This window comes from Mastigoproctus giganteus, chromosome 1, assembly GCF_048544385.1.
Source record: "Mastigoproctus giganteus isolate SK-2022 chromosome 1, ASM4854438v1, whole genome shotgun sequence".
NCBI lineage: Eukaryota > Metazoa > Arthropoda > Arachnida > Uropygi > Thelyphonidae > Mastigoproctus > Mastigoproctus giganteus.
This window is the reverse complement of record NC_143575.1, coordinates 126,100,530-126,122,878: the sequence shown is the minus strand read 5'-3', so window position 1 is coordinate 126,122,878 and position 22,349 is coordinate 126,100,530. Positions and strand designations below refer to the sequence as shown.

General features: G+C 37.9%; 1 protein-coding gene across 1 annotated transcript in view; it reads right to left on the bottom strand.

Moving 5' to 3' along the window:
* The window catches only part of Uggt (UDP-glucose-glycoprotein glucosyltransferase), an 820,111-nt gene that overhangs the window by 579,642 nt on the left and 218,120 nt on the right, over positions 1-22,349 (bottom strand). The window contains exon 15 of the mRNA XM_090386735.1: positions 2,153-2,288. Within this exon, the coding sequence (XP_090242861.1) occupies positions 2,153-2,288 (136 nt within the window). The remainder of the gene's footprint in view (positions 1-2,152; positions 2,289-22,349) is intronic.

Below are 22,349 nucleotides of genomic sequence, written 5' to 3'. Positions count from 1 at the left end.
TTAATATCATTCTCTGACAGAATTTTTTTTAAAACTTTATTTTTTTCACATCTTATAGTTTTCCACACAACATCCACACTGTAAGTTTAATGGCCAATTATTATTGGCCATTAAAATTTATTAGGAGAGATCTGATATTAAATCTCTTCCTAATAAGGAAGAGATTTGATATCAAATCTCTTCCTAATAATTATTAAAATACAATGTAGGAGGGCTGTTCAATAAAGAATGATCTTAATTTAATTTTCACAACATACCTTTATTAAGCTTTATTATTATTAGGAAGTTGATAGCCTAAATAAATTTAAGTCTCAGCTGGACAGGTATTTCGAATGAACGGAGGAGTGAAGTGGAAGTGGGTTTTTTTTTTTTTTTTTTTGGCTGATGCTGCATAAGCTTGCTTTCTTGCATCATATGCCTCTACTAATGCTAGAGTATAAATATTTTAATGGTCCTTTTCAAAGTAGTCACTATTTGTAGAAATACACTTATTCCAATGTTTCTGCCATTCTTCAAAAACATGGTAGAAGCCATGTTTTGACAAGCATTTGAGAATTTCCTCCAATATCTTTATAACTTCTTTTGATGGGAAATGTTTTCCTACCAGTGCCTTCTTTAACTTCGGAAATTTAAAAAAAAAAACCCCACAGGGTGCAAGATCGGGGGCTGTAGAACGGATGAGGAACACATTTGACATTAATGCTGGCTAAGTACTCAATGACAGTATGAGCAATGTGAGGTCTCACATCGTGATGCAGCATTCACTCACCTGCGTGCAGCTGTGGTTGTTTTCAACAAATGTTATCCTGCAAAGTGTGCAGTATAGTTCTGTAGTGAGCTTCCATATCAGTCGTACAATGTGGCACAACATGCTGGTAAACCATTCCTTGAATGTCAAAAACAGAGGTGACCATAACCTTTCCTCCAAAAGCAACAACTTTTGCTTTTTTTTGGTGTTGGCGACAATGTAGACTTCCAAAGAGAGCTTTGTTGCTTACTCTCTGGGTCAAAATGATGAAGCTGTCTCATCCACTGTTATCACCTTGTGCAGAACCTCACCATCTTCAGCAACCATCTGTTGCAGCTCCTCACAAACCTGCATGCAAACTTGTTGTTCAAGTGTGCGCAGTCACAGATCCCAGCATGCACAAACACGTATCAATATGCAAATGGTTGTGGAGAATACTGTGCATGCTTCTTACTGATACTCTCAACTTCCCAGATATTGACTGGAATTTTCTGATTGGTCACCCACACACTAGCAAGACATTTGTGGATATATCGGATGATTGTTTTCTACAGCAGCATGTTCGAGAGGCAACCAGAGAGATTAATACTCTTGATGTGATTATCAGCAGTGATTACTCATGTATTAAGAATCAGCAGATAAAAGAACAACTTTGTGGAAGTGATCACAGTGTATTGATGTGGGATTTACTTAAAAATGTAACTACTTTCGGAGTTAAAGGGAAGGGATTTTGCTTTTGTAAAGGTGACTACAGTGGTCTCAGACAGTTTTTAAATTATATATAGTGTGACCAACTGATGATGTTACCAAAAGCAAATTCTAAATGAGAAGCATTCATGGAATTAATCTTGGAAACTACTGGGCTTTTCCTATCAAGTAAGAAATACTGTTCAAGGTTTAAGACTAAATTGATGTCAGATGAATTAATGAGACTCATGGCAGAGAAGAAATTTTTCCAATTCTTTCAATTTTTGTGATTGAATCATGTCTATCTTTAAACATTCTAAAGCACCTGCTAACTGTGCTATATGGAAATGTAGATTCACCATAAGCCTCTTTTAACATTTTATAAGTGTCAGCTGATATTTTATTTAGATGGAAACAAAATTTGAGAGCATACTGAACAGCATACTGTTTCTCGCATGTCACATCCACTGTTACGTAGGCAAAATTGAATGGGGCATAAACCTGACTGGCCGCCAGTGTCATACCATGCACACGAATCAACTGCACAGTAGTTATGTGATGCAGTTTGGTTTGGTCTTAAATTTTACACCCTCAGCTAGAAATAGCAAGCAGTACAGTTGTTCATGAAAAATTACAAGTACTCCTTATTGAACAGCTCTCAGATTTTCATACATGAGTAATTCTGAAATTCCTCAAAGCAGACAATTATATACTTACATCAGTGAAAAATGATAATCCTTCATATGCATTTTTATCCTGAGCAATAAAATTGAAAGCTTCTAGCATAGCTATTCCAGGATCATGAAATCCATCAACTGAACTATTTGGATTAACTGCAAATATCAGTCCTATTCTACAAAAAAAAAAAAAAAACACACGCCAGTTCAAGATTAAAAATCAACAAAAAGAAAAATAAAATTAAAAAATTGTCTATTTAAATATGAAAAAATATAAATAATCAACATAAATAAAAATATAAAAAATTAAAAATATTATAAGTACATTTCTTTTTTATACAAAACTAAACAAAAACATTATATTAGCTGTGCAGTCATTCATATGATGAGAGACAGCAGCAAACTAATATAAGGCATATAAACTAATTAAAACTAATTGCAAACTAATGCAAAAACTAATATCATATAAAGTTTGATTGATAATGTAACATAAATCAGTGAAAATATAAGCAATTAAACCAACAGAGTTAAGGATTCTCCAGTGACAGTTCAATGATTCAGGGTTTTTTTTTTGTTTTTTTTTTTTTAACTATAGGATTTTCTGTGTTTATTATCCCTGAAAAAAAATAATGACAAACATATGTCATTGCAATTAAAAAGCCAGATGGAGGAGAAATGGGTAAAACCAATCCAATAAAATGGAAGAGGGTGAATGTTTTATAAGAAACAGCAAAGATGGGACCAGTGTTAGAAATAAACGTTAGAAATAAACAGAAAATTTAGACTGGAACACATTTAGGATGTAGAAGTAAAAAAAAAAAAAAAGTGGGAAAAATTCAATTAAAGAAAAGACAAAAACAAATGTATTTCTGTAGAATAGCTTGTAAGATCTGAAACATAAGATTTTATCATCCACATTTCTTCCGAGCAGTTTGTTTTCTGACGGCGAATAATGAACTCTAAACAGATGTTTGGAATCCAGCACCGTTCCAACAGTGATATATATAAAGTGCAGTATTTGGGAAAAAAATAATGGGAAACAATTTAAACAGCTATCCTTAAAGGTCATAAAATAACATAAACAGTTATATGTGGATTAAAAACAAACCAAAAGTTTAGCATTAGCATTAGTAGAGGCATATGATGCAAGAAAGCAAGCTTATTCAGCATCAGCCAAAAAAAAAAAAAAAAAAAAAACAACACACACACACACACACACACCACTCCCATTTCACCCCTCCGTTCATTCGAAATACCTGTCCAGTTGAGCTTTAAATTTGTTTAGGCTATCAACTTCAACAACAAGTGATGGAAGTCGGTTCCACCAACCAACCACCCGCTGGCCAAAGGCAAATTTCCGCACATCTATCCGACATCCGTCCTTCCTCAATTTGAATTTATGAGGTGATTATTCTGAGCAAGATGAAGAATCCCATTGGCATTGGGCATGCTCAAACCATTCAAAGCCTTATACACCTCTATCAGATCACCTCGCCGGTGCCTAGTCTCCAGACTCTGTAATTTGCAAAACTTAAGCCTTTCTTCGTAAGAGCAACCCTTTGTTCCATTCACTAATCTTGTTGCCCTTCTCTGTACCCGTTCCATCAGCTCTACATCCTTCTTGAAATGAGGAATCCAGACCTGTATACAGTAGCATTAGTAGAGGCATTTGATGCAAGAAAGCAAGCTTATGCAGCATCAGCCAAAAAAAAAAAAAAAAAAAAAGTAACATAAATAAATAAAAATAACCACTTCCACTTCACCCCTCTGTCCGTTCGAAATACCTGTCCAGCTGAGCCTTAAACTTATTTAGGCTATCAACTTCCACGACAAGGGATGGAAGTCTGTTCCACCTACCAACCACCCGCTGGCTAAAGGCAAATTTCCGCACATCTATCCTACATCTGTCTTTCCTCAATTTGAATTTATGCCCTCTCAGGTGATTTTTCTGAGCTAGAGGAAGAATCCCATCAGCATTGAGCATACTCAAACCATTCAAGGCTTTGTACACCTCTATCAGATCACCTCGCTGGTGCCTAGTTTCCAGACACTGTAATTTGCAAAACTTAAGCCTTTCTTCGTAAGAGCACCCCTTTGTCCCATTCACCAATCTAGTTGCCCTTCTCTGTACTCTTTCCAGCAGCTCTACATCCTTCTTGAAATGAGGCCTCCAGGCCTGTATACAGTACTCTAGGTGTGGCCTGACCATTGCCTTATACAAGGGAATAATCACCTCCTTATCTCTGCTAGAAAAATTCCTATATATCATTGACAATACACCATGAGCTACTCTTGCAGCCCGTCTGCACTGCTCAGAGAACTTCATATCTGCCTGCACAACCACCCCCAGGTCCCTTTCACTCTCTACCACTGTCAGTGTAGTACCACACAGTTGATACGTTGCTCTGGGGTTGCTGTTTCCCATATGTAGTACTTGACATTTGTCAATGTTAAACTTCATTTGCCACCTCGAAGCCCATCTGCTCAACCTTTCCAAATCCTGTTGCAGCAGCATAGTGTCAGTAGTGTCCTTGACAACCCTGCCAACCTTCGTATCGTCTGCAAACTTGGACATTAAGCCTGATATACCATCATCAATATCATTTATAAATACAGAAAACAATAAAGGACCCAACACTGAACCCTGAGGGACTCCACTAATAACATTAGTCCACGATGAGCAGTGTCCATTGATTACCACTCTCTGTCTTCTCCCCCTCAACCACCCCTTTATCCATAGCAGCAATTTGCCTCCAATGCCACACTGCTCCAATTTGTGCAGCAGTCTTCCATGTGCAACAGTATCAAAAGCCTTTCTAAGATCCAAGTATATAATATCAAAGTTATTCCCTGCATCCAGTTCTTTTGTGACTGCATCATAGTATCCAATCAAATTGGTCAGGCAAGACTTACCCTTAACAAAACCATGCTGCGTCTGAGCTATAACTGAATTCTTGTCTAGATGATCCTGCAGTGCTTCTTTAACCAGTGCCTCCATTAATTTACCTGGAACAGAAGTTAAACTAACAGGTCTATAATTACTTGTGTCAGCCTTTGATCCTCCTTTGTGAAATGGGGTTACATTTGCACATCTCCAGTCTATGGGTACCTCCCCTGAGTCCAAAGAAGAAGCTCTCATAATTATGGCTAGGGGTTTGCTTACTTCCTTTGCTGCCTCCTTTAATATAACTGGATAGATCCCATCCACCCCAGGTGCCTTTTTTATGTTTATCCTCAACAATCTCTCCTCCACTTTCCTCTCAGTTATTACAAAATCATCCAGCTCACTGCCAATGTTTACTTTACCTACATCATTCTCCTTCCTGAATAACTCCTCATGCGTGAATGTAGATGCAAAATACTCGTTTAGATTGTTAGCCACCTGAGCAGGATCCTCAACTGTTGAACCATCAATATCCAGTGGACCAATCTGATTCATCCCTTTCCTTCTTGAGTTTAAATATGTAAAGAACTCTTTTCTGTTTTTCTTTGCATCGTTTGCCAAGGATTTTTCGTAGTCTGCCTTTGCCTGCCTAATCTCCTTTGTGACTTGGTTACAGACCAACTTATATCTATCATAGGCTTCCATGTCACCCATTAATTTGTATGTATCCCATGCATTTTTCTTCTCTGCCACATGTCTCATTAGTTCATCTGACAACCATTTAGGCCTAAACCTTGAACAATATTTCTTAGTTGGTATGTAAAGCCTGGTAGCCTCCAAGATTAGTTCCTTGAATGCTTCCCATTTTGAGTTTGCTGTTGGTAACATCAGTTGGTCCCACTGTATAGAATTTAAATACTGTCTCAGACCATCATAGTCGCCTTTACGAAAACAAAATCCCTTCCCTTTACCTCTGATGGTAGTTACCTCCTTGAGTAAATCCCACTTCAACACACTGTGATCACTGCCACCTAGTGGTTCATTTATCTGCAGATTCTTAATGCATGAAGAATCACTACTGATAATCAGATCAAGAGTATTGCTCCCTCTTGTTGCCTCACGAACATGCTGATGTAGAAAACAATCATCCAATAAATCCACAAAAGCCTTGCTAGTGTGCGAGTGACCAACCCACAAATTCCAGTCAATATCTGGGAAATTAAAATCCCCCATTCTCTCTGATTTACTGGCCCACTCTATTTCCCTGTACAATTTCTTATTATACTCATCAGAGTCATTAGGTCTATAGCACACTCCTACTCTCAATTTTGATCTCCCTATGCTTATGTCACACCAAACTGACTCGACACTGCCCTGTCCATCGATGTCGACTGGCTTCACTTCCTTGGACTTTATGTGCCTCTTTAACTAATAGCATAACCCCTCCTCCCCTCCTATCCTGTTTATCCTTTGTATACACATTGTATTCCCCAAATTCCAGTTCCGCATTACTTATATCTGTGTGACACCACGTCTCTGATATCCCAACAATATCTGCCTTTGATGTTTTGAGCAATACCTCAAATTCATCAAATTTATTTACCAAACTCCTAGCATTGGTGTACACGCAGGTATACATGCACCTGTTTCTATTCTTAGCTACCCTAACACAACCCATGTGTTTACTTGTACCGCAATGACTCCCAGCAGTCTCTGAAATATCCTGCATCTTGTTTTTCAGGCTTCTGCTCATTTCAATAGAAGCAGTGCAAGAATCACTTCCACCTCTGCCAGTGGCTACTGTTAATCTATTAGTCCTTGTATCCCCCCCAACTAGCAGTTTTCCGACCCACCTAACACTGCCTCGACAGCATCAGCAAAAATTCTTGCACCCTTTCTATTTAACTGTATTCCATCCCTGTAGAAGCAATCTCTCCTGTTAACAAGTACAGTCCAGGCTGAAAAAAATTCTACCCCTTGAGCCTTGCACAATCCCTCCAGGGCCGAATTGATCGACAAGGCTCTCATCATATACTCCCTCCTATCGTGTCTGGGCAGAATTGCAGACAGTTTGAAAGAAGTTAACAAAATTTAGTAAGAAGTTGCTGATAACATCACTGCCAATCTCCACTTCTTAAAAAGATGAGTAAATCCATACTTTGATATTGGCATATGAGGTTCATCAAAACGTTCAGCAACTCATCTAGACACAGTAATGCTAGAAACATTCATTTATCTACAGCCAACCTGAATTGGCACACACTGAATAGCAGTGTTTTATGTATTTCGCTGTCTTTTACACAAAATAAGTGATTTTACTGAGCAGCAAATCTGCATCAAATTTTGCTTCAAATATTAGAGAAAAATGCAACAAATTCATGGAATGATAGAAAACAGCTTCCACAGAAAATCCCATCATTTAAAGATTTTCCAGAGTTGGTTCATAAAATTTAAGGGGAGGGGGCTACTTGTCAGTTAAAGGTAATCCTTGCGCACACTGCGCTTAAATTTCAAAAATCCAACCAATTTAATCACTTGTTTTCATGAACTGATCAGTGTTTTGTAAAATGGTTGCATATCAATTAATTTTAATACAAGCTTTGGAAATGCAGGACATTTCATCTAAGTTTGTAACTTGCATCATCACTAATTATCATACAGAGCAGCAAATTCTTGCATTTCAGGAATCTCATCAATGTGCTTCTGCTGACTCTTATTCTGTTTCTTCCATCATTATTGGTGATAATCATGGAAGAATACAGAAACAAAAGAGAGTTCTACTAAGTGGATAACTCAGTCTTCTTCAATGGCCAAAAAAAGAAAGAAAATCTTGATCAAAAATGAAGATCAAGCTTATTATATTTTTTGACTGACAGGACACTATTCATGACTCATAGGGCACTGGCCATGTGGGACAAATTCAAACAAGAATACTACAAAACAATTCTGCACAGCATCAAGGAGTCTACAATGAAGGAGGTCCATCCGAATAGCTGGTAAACTTTATAATTTACCAAATATTAGTTCAGTGCTCAAACTTTCTGATCATACTTCATATGTTATAATTGTGATTTTAAAGGGAAATGGGAGGTGGGGAAGGTGTTGATTGTCAAAAAAAAACAGTTGTGACTCCTTCAGGAACTAACCTAATAAGTAAGAAATATAAGCCACAGTTCTTTATGTGAAAATCCTGAAAGCAAGTTTTAAATGAAAAAATCGCTCCATTTGTCTGTCTTTACACGGTCACTTATAGCATCCAGAAATTCTAGAGCAAAAATAAATTCTAACAACTTAGCTTTCAGAATTGGTGTGATGAGAAAGCCTGTATCTTTTTTTTTTGCTATATAACTCATTCATGGAACACACAATGAGCAGAGTCCATTTTCTTGCAGAGCTCCACAGACCGGTATGAATGTAGACTCCTGAGGTTTGCAGAGCACAGTTCACGTGCCACTTATGTACATAATTACTCTTAAATATCAATTTTTTACCCTATTTTCGTTTTATTACCAAACAGTAGAGTGAAAGTATTACAGAAATGAAATCAATATCTCCCATAAAAAAAAAAAAAAAATGTAAATAAATAAAAACACTACTTTTTTTATGCAGTAGTGTCTTATATTATCTTTTACATTTATGTATGTTTTACTTGATTTAGTTTCTTAAACGTCTGGATCTGAATCAGATAATTTTCTCAAATTCAACTTGTATCCACATAGCCTCAAATCTTGTTGAAGATTCCACCCTCCTACAAATTTTTGGAACTACTGTAAATAGAAAAATAGCTACTAATATTTGAAAACACAAATACACTTTCAGACTCAGTGTGCTGATTGTCAATTGCTGACAATGTGGGTCCGCTGGCTATCAGAAAATGGTTTTGTTTTATCAAATATTAAATTTTATTAATAATATTAATAAAATTTAATATTTTAAGTCATAAAATTTAAATTATTTCTTCATGAAATTTTATTTAAACCTTAAGTCCCAAAAGCTCTTTATAATGATCCTCTTTTGAATGTCCCATCATATTATAAAGAACTGTGGTAGGTCCCAACCGATTTTCCAAACCTAATGCTATTTTATATATTATAATGACCTTGAAAGACAAGCAAACAATTCTCTACAACTACCCAAAAATTTCATCACTATCTTGTTTTTAATTTTTTTTTTTTTTTTTATTATAGCATTCACATTTTAAAAGGAAACACCTCTAATTATTAACAGTAATGGAAAATTAAGCAAGTTCATTGTTCCAATAACAAACCACCCTCTGGCTGAAGGCAAATCTATGCACATCTGATCCTTCCTCAATTCGAATTTATGCTCCATCATTTTGGGTGATCACATCATTGGTATCCAGGCTTGTTGGGTGTGGCTGTTTAACCTCAACAGGATCTCATTTTACAATTTTTCTGCTACTTTACTGTTGGTTATGCTCTGAGATGGAACTGTGAGTGGTGTATTGTTTGGTCTATTGTCTTTGGTTTATATATAAGCTGGGTCGATAGAACTGATTGAGCCCAGCTGCGATCGATTTATCCGGAGAGTGTGACATTTCCATCTGACATGCTACTGATTGGTGAGAGTGGATAGCCGAAACATAATAGCTTTTTGGCATGCTTAATTTAACTTGTTTTCTAGCTTCTTCATATGAGACTTTATTTTCAGTCTTGTATTTTTGTATTTTCTTCCATAACTTCCAGAGATCATATTCTTTAGAGTATGCTGGATGGTTGCCGCTGCAATTAGGACACTGCGGAGTGTCCTAATTGCAGGCACAACCAAACATTTTGTCTTGCATTCTGATTGATTATGAGCTGTACAGCCACAGTTTAGACATGTCGAAACTCCACGGCATGGAGATTTTGTCTGGGAGTGACAAAATTTCTGGCGTTTGTAGTAAGGGATTTGGGATGAAGGATCGAACACGGCAATTTAAGTAACATGCTTTGACTGAAGCTGGTAGATTGTGTATTGAAGGTTAGAATTATATGAGGCGTTGGGACTAAGGTGCCATCTTTTCGTATCATGATTCTTTTTGCCTGAATTATTCTTTGTTCCTTTAGTTCCTAGACTATTTCTTCTTCAGAAACGTTTATTAGATCCCATTCAGTTGTTGTTATTTGGTTTTTAGGAGCATTAGCAACTGAGGTAATATTGCTCCGGGGATATGCGGTAGTCATTCCCTGACTTTTCCGCATCCTACGTATTTGGTGTATCACAGGCTCGAACCCCGGTCTAACCAAGAAGCATGTGCTACTCACTGCTGCTCCTGCCCACCTGGCTACGGAAGTGCCATCCAATTCAGTGATCATTCCCTTAGAAGAATTCAGGAGGGTGTTTTTTGGAGTGACTTGAATTGGAATTCAAGTCACTCCAAATTCAAGTCACTCCATCACCATTTTGTGATGCTGCTGCATTTTCCAGGCATTGTTGTATGATGAAAGGGGAGAGCTTGGTAACAGGTTGTGCCAACAGAGAATGGATAATCAGGAAGGCTGGTGATTCCTGTTTGCCAGCATCTTCTTTCATTCTCTTTGAGGTAGAGAAGTCATGGTCCATTTCATGGTTTTCACATTGAGTGCCCTTGGACTCTAAACGTGGAAATTCATTGGTTTCCATTTCTTCTCCTTTTAACCCTGAGGGTTGGTTTTCCCACAGGTTACCGGCCCTGCCATGTGGAGGCGAGAGCAGTGCCAACAGTGACCAAGCGATAAGAAGTTAGTGGTTAGTGAGTTAGAGAAGTTAGTTATATATATATATATAAACGAAAGGTGTCTTTCCTTTCTTGTAGGAGGCTTCCTTCTTTATTTACAAAGAGGCAGAAAATAAATACAGTTGATTCCAGTTATTTGGGACACATTGGGACTAGTGCATTTTGGCCCGATTAAGCGGCTGCCCCAGTTATCCGCAGTTTCACATAAAAAAAGTTAAAAATACAATGGACCCCCACTTTACAATTGGTTCACTGTATAATTAAATCATGTTACGACGGAGTCACCACAGTAAAGTACCGTTCACTATACGATGTGTAGTAAGCACCGGTCATTGTGATCACGTTGTTGTTGTTTTGGTTTTTAGGAGCATTGGCAACTAAGGGCCATATTACTCAAGGGATATGCGGTGGTCATTCCATGACCTTTCCGCATCCTCCGTATTTCGTCGGCACAGGCTCGAACCCTGGTCTAATCAAGAAGCGTGTGCTACGCACTGTTGTGATCACATTTGTGAATTGAATTTTAATTCTATTAAACAGCGATTCTAATTAGCGAAAATAGGAGGAATATTATCCACAGGCTATAAAAGTAAAGATATATTAAGCACAATTTTACCCTTTATTACCTTACCAATTAAAAAATTAAATGATACGTGAAAATCAGAATAATTCATATGTACTGTAATATATATATACTAACTACATAGTTGACATTTCTGTTTACTGACATTTGTGGGTGGGGATTAAAATTTAAAACAGTAAAAAGATAAGCAATCAATAACAAAGAACATGGCACACACAAATTGCAAGTAACACGATACATGCAAGTGAGAAAAAAGGAGTAACAAGTTATGAAGCTTTAAAAATAGGAATGAAGAGAAGATTCTAAAAATTAATTTTTTTGTATGATTGAAGATTCCATGGAAGTGTAAACACATTTCACCATAATAACCCACAGAATTCCAGCTGTCGGTATTATCGCAAATTCAATAAGACTGAGTTTATTATCCATTTATGATAATAAACGGATAATAAACTCACTTTGTTATCTGAGTGTGTTAATAAACTCAGTTTGTTTGATAGATTGCGCTAACAGAAAAGCCCAATAAACAGGTGACTGCTAATTGTTTTATGGTTGTGACCTCCAGAAATCCGATCGAACCACAAGGTACGGTCGGACACAATCATAGGGTAATCTCCAGTGCTGCAGTCTCCTGCCCCAATTAAACGGCATGTTGTCCCAATTAAGCAAGTAAAACCTGGCTATTTTCTTGATTGGGTTCTGTTGTTTTTTTTTAAGTTTGCTCCAAATAAACGGCTGCCCCGATTACCCAGTGGCCCAAATAATCGGAATCCACCGTAACTTTGAAAGTAAAGGCTTTAGAAATCTCCTTAACAACTTCACTATAAAAAAAAAAAAAAAGGCTTTGAAATTCACTTTGGAAATCGCTAGATCACTTGCTTGGCACTCGGGGCAGCATTTGTGTCAAAGAGCAGAAAGTAGTCTTTCTGATGTGACAATAATATGAACAATACAGTTCAAGGTATGTCGAACTGTAAGTTGTGATGAACAATGGTTGTGCATATAGGAGGGCCATCACCCATGAGCAGGAACAAGTGGGTCAGGTGCGTGTGTGTGTGTGTTTGTGCGCCCTATGATTGATCTTGCAAGTAAGCTCTTCATGCCTGCTTTGCTGGAAGCTGAAGTTCCATAGTTGTGGTTCACATTTAATTTAGAACAGATATGTTGGATATGTGTTAGTAAATCTATATAGGAACTTGGTAAGATGGAGGTGTGGTGCTGTTTGGCTGCCTGGTCTGCTGTTTCGTTATCTGTGATGCCAGCATGCCCTGAAATCCAACAGAAGCTTACAATATGATTCCTATTCCGCAAATGATTTAGACAAGACCGGATTTCTTTTATTATGGTATGTGGGGTTGAGAATTTACTGCTTATTGCAGACAGGGCACTCGTGGAGTCTGTATATATTAAACTACTGGTGTTGAGATGGATATTGATATTGTCTATAGCTAGCTGGATTGCATACAGTTCTGTAGTATAACTGTTACATTCAGTTAGGAGAGATACAGATACTGTAAATGAGGGGACGACTGCTGCAGCACCTACAGTGGCATCTGATTTTGAGCCATCAGTAATATTTTGCAGCTCTGTGCATTGCTATAAGCATGCCCTTCGTGCAGTTGTTTTATGCTACAGTTTTCCAGGGACTTTTACCCCTATTAATGGAAATATGTGTCATGGTAAGGTAAGTTTGTGGACTAGTGTGGATCAGATATTTTAGTTTCTTTAAGCATGTTTTCAAAATATTACATTCCGGCAGTGTATCAACTCTTGTAGTCTAATACTAGTGGGTCTATTCTATTTTCAGTGGGTTTATTGTTATAGAATGTTATCCATTCAGGGTTAAAGAGTAGCTGTTCATTGGGATGATATGGAAGACTTAAGTCTGCTGTATAGGTGAGGAGTAACATTTTTTTCTGTGGTGGGGTGGAGGCATGTTTGCCTCTATACAGATTTGGGACCGGGGAAATTTGAAAAGGCCCCCAAGAGTAGTGCAAAGAGCACTGTGCTGTATGATATTTAGTCTTGTAAGCACACTTTTCTTAGTTCAGTCATAAGACTATTGCACCATAGTCTACATGCAACCTGCTAAGAGAACGATATAAATGTAGAAGAATGTATCTATCTGCACCCAATGCATGGCAAAGATAGTTCTGATATTTAGTTGTTTTCAAACAGAGGGTTATAAGATAAGTTATATGCATATTTAAACCTAAAAACCAGATATTGCTGGCAAGAGGGATCAGATGATTTCTTAATTTAAGTTCAGGTTCTGGATGTAATTTGTGCTTTTTACAGAAGTGGATCACAATAGTCTTTTCTTCTGATAGATGGTAAAAATTTTGTAGGCTTTATGTCTCCAGCTTATTTATGGAAAGTTGGAACTGTCTCTCATGTTTGGTGAATGACACAATATAGCTAAGTCGTCTGCATACAAATATAGTTCAACAGTTCTTGGGAATATTCTGCATCATGGTATTTAGCCTAATTACAAAAAAGAGTGGCACAAAGGTGTGTATGCAGTACTAAAGGTGTGTCTTCAGTAAAATAATGCAAAAGTACAATCCGGTGACAAAACTGGAAGATTCTATGGCTAAGACAATTCTGAATGAATTGCGGTAAGTGTCCTCAGAACCCTAGGGAACAGAACTCCCAAAGAATGCCATACCTCCATGTGGTATCGAAAGACTTTTTGATATCTAGAGTGATCATCACTAGATATTTATTTTTAACATAAGTGCTGCAAATATTAGTTTCAACTCTTATCATAAGATCCAAGCAGAATCTGTTTTGTCAAAACCGTATTGTTTGCTATTTAACAGCACTTTATTTCAAGAATCCATTTTGGACTGCTGTGTATAATTTTTTCGAATGTCTCAGCACTAGTAGAGGCATTTGATGCAAGGAAACAGGCTGATATAGCATCAGCCAAAGGCGTCCAAAAAGATGTTCAGTTCGCGGTTACGTTTTTCTATATGTCCTCAACATCCTAAAATATTTTCCTTTGAGGGCAATTTATACCTTGCAAAAGAGGAAGTAGTTCTGCTGGTGCTGGATGAGCCATAAAGGAAGGTGGTGTTCAGACATGTCACTGGCAGAAAACACCAGAGCAAGGCCCAAAGGACCACAGAACCATGCAGCATGTGAACCTTTCAGGGAGAGAGCTGCATAACCTTGGATTCAGTGGTAGGGCAGCTGTGCATAAAAAAAAAAAAAAAAACCTTCCCATTTCACCCATCCATTCACTCCAAATATTTGTCCAGTTCTGCCTTAAACTTATATCAGTTGTTGACCTCCACAAGAACAGATGGAAGATTGTTTCGACTATAAACCACCCGCTGGCTAAAGGCAAATTTCTCCACATCTATTCTACCATTGACTTTCTTCAATTTGAATTTATGCCCCCTCAGGTGTGTAATCAGAGCAAGAAGAAGAATCCCATCAGCACTGAGCTTGCTCAAACCATTCAACGCCTTATACACCTTAATCAGATCATGTCGCAGGTGCCTCGTCTCCAGATGCTGCAATTTGTAGAACTTTTCTTGGTAATGGATAGAACTTTCTATCCATTGTAGCCTTTCTTGGTAACAGCTACCCTTTGTTGCACTTCTCGATACTCGTTCGACTAAGACGTTCGACCAGGAATGAACGTCTTAGTCGAACGTTCGTTCCTGGTCGAACGAACTATTCAGTTCGTTCAGTACTTAGGGTGTGTCCTGGCCACTGCTTTATACAAAGGGAACAATCACCTCCTTATCTCTCAGCAAAATTCTGCATATCATTAACAAGACACCATGAGCTACTCTTGCAGCCTGTCTGCACTGCTAAGAAATCTTCATATTTGACTGCACAAATATCCCAAGGTCTTTTTCATTCTTCATTATCCTGAGTGTAGTACAACCGAGTTGGTATGTTCCTCTGGGGTTACTGCTACCCATATGCAGTACTTTACATTTGTCAATGTTAAACGTCAGGTGCCACCTCTCGGCCCATCTGCTCAATTTTACTAAATGCTGCTGAAGTAGTGTATTATCATTAGTGTCATTAACAACCCTGCCAACCTTTGTATCATCTACAAACTTGGACACTAAGCCTTCATCAATATCATTGATAAATACAGAAAACAACAATGAGCCAAACACTGAACCCTTGGGGACTCCATTAATAAAAATTAGACCACGAAGAGCAGTGCCATTTGATTACCACTCTCTATTGTTTCCCAACTCAACAATCCTTTTATCCATTGTAGCAACTTGCCCTTAATGCCATACTACTCCAATTTGTACAGTAGTGTTCCATATGCAACAGTATCGAAAGATTTCCTAAAATCCAAGTTCCTGAGAAATGCTGCGAATACCGAAAACTCAGTAATGGCTCCCATAGTAATAAAGGGGTTCCGTTCCAAAGTTTGAAATATATAAGAAAAACTAGTGTAAAATTTTGTCTATGTATGTATTATAGGTACCTTCATAATATGACTATGTACATAGACAGTGCATAGTGAAATGCAAGCATATGGCATCAAAATGAAAATAAGAAACAATTTAATATTAAATGTAATATTTATTAGAAATTTCAAACAAATCTTTCAAACCAGTGCCTTTGCTAGCTAAAAAACTTATCCCGCCAATGCTATCACCAGTTTCGCTGAAGTGTTGATAAAGGAGTTTTGCCTTTTCACGAATGATGAGTGAACTTAACGGAATTTTATTTTCAGTTCAGTCTTCTATCCACAGATTTAAAGCTTTTTCAATTTTTTCTAATTTAACATCACGAGTTACAGAGCAAATTTTTGAAGCAATTAGCTCGTTTTCACGGACACTAAGGCGGATTTTTTCTTCCGATTTTTTGATTGATCGTACCATTGACTCATTGATTGTTTGCCACTGAGGAGACACTTTCACCATTAGAAATTTTGACTAATAACTCAATTTTATTCGCTAATGTCATCACCTGCTTTGATATTTTCACATTTCCCTTATTATTCGTAGTCATATTTTTGTACGGGTTAGAAAGAACTTGTCCACAATAAAGTCACTTTCTTCCGTTAACAAACTCGAAAAAGTCTGTTTTACACTGCAAAGTGGTAGATTTATCACTTTTGTAAGCATATCAATTTATAAATTGATAAATTTATTCAATTTTATAAATTGATAAATTTATTCAATTTATAAGCATATAAATTAAAAGCAAACGACGAAACCTTCCATGACAAGTGCATAACACATACTGAATAAGGATTAGCGAGAAACATCCACGCTCGTGATTTTGTCACCCCTCTCCCCCCACCCACTGAGCGCTGTTTTGACTGAGAAAGATAATTTTAGCCACACCCATTTTTTTTTATGGCGGAAAATGTTAACGGCGCTTTAAAATTTACATTTTTTTGGTTTCATTTTATATTAAATCAGGAACCGCGAATACAGATACCGCGAATAGCGGGGGTTTACTGTACATGATATCAAAATTATTTTTTGCATCCAGTTTGTTTGTGACCACATCATAGTATCAAATCAAATTTGTCAGATAAGACTTCCCCTTAACAAACCAATACTGTGTCTGAACTATATCTGCAGTCTGGTTGAGATGATACAGCACTGCTTCTTTAAGCAGTGACTTTCTTTGGAACAGAAGTTAAACTAACAGGTCTGTAATTACTCTTCTCACCCTTTGTGAATTGGGGACACATTTGCACATCTCCAGTCCATGGAAATCTCACTTCAGTCCAAGGAAGCTTTAATAATTATGTCTGATAACTTCCTCTGTTGCCTACTTTACTGTAATTGGATAGATCCCATCCATTCCAGGTGCTTTTCTTATGTTCAATTTCAACAATTTCTTCTCCACTTTGCTCTCAGTTATTACAAAATTATTTAGCTCATTACCACAGTTTGATAAGTGTCTAACCTCCACTTCCCTACAGACTTCCTCAAGTGTGAATGTAGATGCAAAATATCCATTCAGTTTGTCAAATACCTTAGTAGAATCATCAACAATCGAACCGTTAATATCAAGTGGACCAATCTGATTCATCCCCTTCCTTTTAGAGTTTGCATGGTCCTTGAGGCTCTCACAGACATTCTCTCAGATAGACAAGACAAGCTGTGTTTCCTACCTGGTAGTCTAGAATGCTGATTTCGGCAAAGTCCGGATGGTCTGTGACAGCCAAATCCTCTGCTTGCACCTTCAAGATGATGGGACTGTTAGCAATCCTGGTATAACACCCCATGCACAAGCACACTGCTATGGGTGACCACCCAAGTGTGTACCAGGGTAAGTAGGGGTTGAGGTGTGGCACACACACCACATGTAGGAATACCGTCCCTCTGTGTTACCAGGCAGTACTAGGTGGTAGATGACTCTCATTAATCGGTGCAATACCACCACTTTCCTTACTGGAGGCTTGAAGTGGTGAAACAATATTTAGTCTCGAGAGCTAAGTTCTCATCAACAATTCCCCATCTCTTACATCATGCAGTATGAATGATGACTTTTGAGGTTATGATGAACATCATGGCAAGATCAAAAATTCCTCAGATTTCGAGGGTACAGCTCTAAAGCGGCATTCGCAGGCCGGCCGCTAGTTAGCACACCAGACTGAACCTATTGGTAACTCTCTAGGAAGCTTCCAGATCAGCTAGTTTATAACCTTGCTACCTCTACTCTGCCAGATAGTGACACGTGGGAGTTCGAGTAGTGTATGCAGAGGGCATTGTCGAAGCCATGTTTTGCCAAGGATCAGGGTATATTCTTACCATGTGTATGCCATATCCAAAAATTTCATTACTTCATAATGTTCCCCCAAAAATTTACTATTGAATACACCACGAATTGTCAAACTAATAGAGCAAACTTATCTGTGAAAACATCTAAACCACCCAAACACTTCCTAGTTCATTTCACAAATATACGTGGTCTCACTTCTAATCTCAACGGTGTCCATTTCCACTTAGTCTGCTAAACCCCATGTACTTTTTCTGAGAGATTCTCAGTTATTGGTTGATTCAACCACTGCCCATTTCAGTTGCTCAAATTATTCGCTGTACGATTCCTTTCACCTCAAAGGTGGTATTTGTACAAATGTCCATTTTGGTATTCCCTCTCTTATACTTGGTATTTTGGAATCTCCTCTCTACCTCATTCTGTCAAGTTCATCTGTTGTCTCTACTGTTCTCCCAACTCCACTAATCGCTTGAAGTTATTTGACTTCCTCCAGTCCAAATTTCCTAAAGTGAGGTAATTTTCCTTGGTAATTTTTAATGTTCATAACTCCAGCTGCTTCTGTGTTCTAGTCACACAGACCCAGCTGGTTGAGATGCTGAGGATTTTGCAATTACTAATGACCTTGCACAGACAGTTCAATTACCTGCCAGAAAACAAGACAATCCTAACCATACAGCCAACAAACATGATCTTTTTCTTACAAACAACCTTTCTAAGGACACGGTCGAAGTGAGCGGTTCTTTAGGCACCTCGGATAAACAACTTGGTGATTGTCTCTTTCCAATGCAGCCATTATCACATGGCTATTCTCAACCTCATGTTTTTGGCATTACAAGAATGCAAAATGGGATGATCTGCAAGATTTCTTTTCTTGGTTAGATTACTGTTTCAAAACTTCTGATCTCAACGTTTGCTCAGATCGTGTCAGTGAAATTATTCTTGTAGGCATGGAATCCTTTATTCCACACTCCACTTTAAAATCTCGTCCTTTATCTACACCTTGGTTTTCCAATAAATGTGCTGTTACTGTTGTTTGGTTTTTGGGAGCATTAGCAACTAAGGCCATATTGCTCCAGGATATGTGGTGGTCATTCCCTGACCTTTTCACATCCTCCGTATTTGTGGTGACGGGCTCAAACACCGGTCTAATCAAGAAGCATGTGCTATGCACTGCTGCTCCTTCCCACCTGGCTAATAAATGTGCTAAGGCTGTTCCAGAGAAGAATGGTGCATATCGTAATTGGCTTGTTTCCAATTCTTCAATTTCATTTTCTGCTTACACCAAAGCTCACAACAATTGTAAAGCAAATTGTAAAGTTATTAATCAGCCCAAACTAGATTTTGAACAGGCTAAGAGTAGAAAACTTGCTTCTTGCCCTAATGGTAGTCGAGCATTCTGGTCTCTTGCCAAAGCTATTGGCCGCAACTTTTTCCCATCTCTGCTCCCACCTCTGTCAAAACCAGATGGTTCTATTGTCGCTTCAGCCAAGGATAAAGCTGACCTGCTAGCATCCCAATTTTCTTCCAACTCAATAGTAAAGATCTTGGTAAAACACCTCCCACCATTCCCAACATGCTCCACTCAATGCTTCCTGTGGTCTTCTGTCAAAATGATATCAGAAGGATTTTGACAAATTTAGATGCTAAGGAAGCTCCAGGTCCTGATGGTATTTCTCCGCTTGTTCTCAAAACCTGTGCTCCTGAACTCACTCCTGTTCTTGCCTCTTTTTTCACTTTCTTATTCCAAAGGTGTTTTTCCTTCAGCTTAGAAATTTACTCATATCCAGCCAGTTCATAAAAAGAGTGACAAATCCCTCCCATCCAATTAACGTCCAATTACAATTACTTCTACTCTTTCTAAAGTAATGGAGAAATCAATTAACCGTCAACTCTTAAACTACCTAGAAACCTTCTGTCTGATCAACTATCACCAATAGGGATTCCATCAGTGTTGATCCACTGGTTATATTCTGGCTTATGATACCCATTTATGGAAAAATTCAATGAAAAGTTCAGTGAAACAAGCAGTTGCTCTAGACATCTCAAAGGCTTTTGATCGTGTTTTGCATAAATGTCTTCTAAACAAGCTTCCATCTTATGGTTTGCCAACTGTTTTTTTGTAATTGGTTATCCAGTTTTCTCTATGATCGCTCAGTGAGGGTGATGGAGCTCTATCATCTAACTTCTCCACTAATGCTAGTGTCCCCCCCCAAGGTTCAGTTCTTTCCCCTACTCTTTTCCTCTTGTACATTAATGACTTTCTTCAATTGACCAGAAATCCTATCCACAGTTTTGTTGATGATAGCGCATTGCTGTTGTTGTTGTTGTTATTTGGTTTTTAGGAGCATTAGCAACTAAGGCCATATTGCTCCGGGATATGCGGTGGTCATTCCCTGACCTTTCCGCATCCTCCGTATTTGGTGGTGACGGGCTCGAACCCCGGTCTAATCAAGAAGCGTGTGCTACGCACTGCTGCTCCTTCCCACCTGGCTACGGAGGCGCCACTAGCGCATTGCATTCCACTTTCCATTTTGAGAAACGTTGCCCTGCTCAATCAGCATCAACTTCTTGAATATCCACTATCAATTCCTTAAATGCCGATCTCTTAGTAATTATCCAGTGAGGCAAACACAACTTAGTTAATTTCAATCCTTCTAAAACTCAGTCCTGTTTTATATCTCGCAAAAAGGATTCTTCTGCTCCTATGCATATCTTTGGTGACACACCGATTTCTATCCAAGATGATATATATCTCTTGTTTGGTTTACCCTGACTTCTAATCTCTCTTGTCACAAGCACATTACAAATATTGCTTCCTCTGCATCTAAAAAACTATTTTTTCTCTTTCGCTCTTGGCATTACTTTTCTTCCAAACAGCTGTTCACTCTGTAAAAATCGTAAATCTCGCCTGACACAGAATATGGTTTATGCATCTGTGCCCCCAAAACCTCTCTCAGAATTCTAGATTCCATTCCGAAGAGGGTAGTTAGGTTAATTAATGACTCATCTCTAACAGAGTCTCTCCACTCTCTGTCTCATGGGTGTACTGTTTCTGCTGCATGCCTTTTCTACAGATACTTCCATGAGCACTGTTCTTCTGAATTACTTTTATAAATCCTGCTCTCTCTTTCAAAACAGTCTGAACACATGCCGCCACCAGCCAACATCCATTTACTGTCCAATTTACTTCAAACTCACAGAACCAACTTTTCATCTACCTAGTTTATTCATTCAACTACCATTTTCTGGAACAACCTTCCTTCATACGTATTTCCTGAAAATTAATCTACAGAAGTTCAAGTCTAAAGTCAACAAATATCTTCTTTTGTCTACTCAACCTGCAACCCATGCACAGTACTAAGTACTATAGGTTCTAATACTTCTTGTGTTTGTGGTTTTCATAAAAAAAAAAAAAAAACACATAAGTAAAGAGGTCTTTGCTGTTTTTCTTTGCATCCTTTGCTAAAGATTTCTCATAATCTGCCTTTGCTTGCCTAACATGCTTTGTCACTTGATTACACCCTAGCTTATATCTACCATCATCTTCTGCATCACCTGACAATTTATATGCATTCCATGCATTTTTCTTCTCTGACACCTATTTAGGTCTAGTCCTTGAAAAGTATTTCTTAGTTGGTATGAAAAGCCTAGTAGGTTCCAAGATAACTTCCTTGAATGTTTGCCATTTAGAATTTGAAAACTGTCTTAGATCAACCATAGTCTCTTTTACGAAAGCAAAAACTCTTCCCTTTATCCCTGATGGTAGTTACATCTTGAAATAAATACCACATCAGCACACTGTGATCACTGCCACCTAGTGGATCCTTGATCTGCAGATTCCTAATGCATTAAGAATCACTGGTGATAATCAGATCAAGAGTATTACTTACTTATTTGCCTCGAACATGCTGCTGTAGAAAACAATCATCGAATAAATCTTCAAAAGCCTTGCTAGTGTGCAAGTGACCAACCCATAAGTTCCAGTCAATATCTGGGAAGTCAAAAACCCCCATTATAAGACAATCTGAGTTACCTGCCCACTCTTTCTCTGTACAATTGTTCATTGTACAGTCTGTCCTCGTATAGCACGACAGTTGCGTTCCTAGAAACCCTCGTGCAATGCAAAATCGTGCAATATAAACAACAGGCCCTATGGGAAAAGTAGGGTTAGGTGCCGACCACCCAAGATTGAACACACATTTGGAACCAAAACATTACCAAACACAATAAATAATCGGGTAATTTTAATCGTTTGTAATTAAAATACGTAATAAAAATAATATTATATTATAATAAAGTATTTTTAGTATTTTTTAATACTAAAAAAG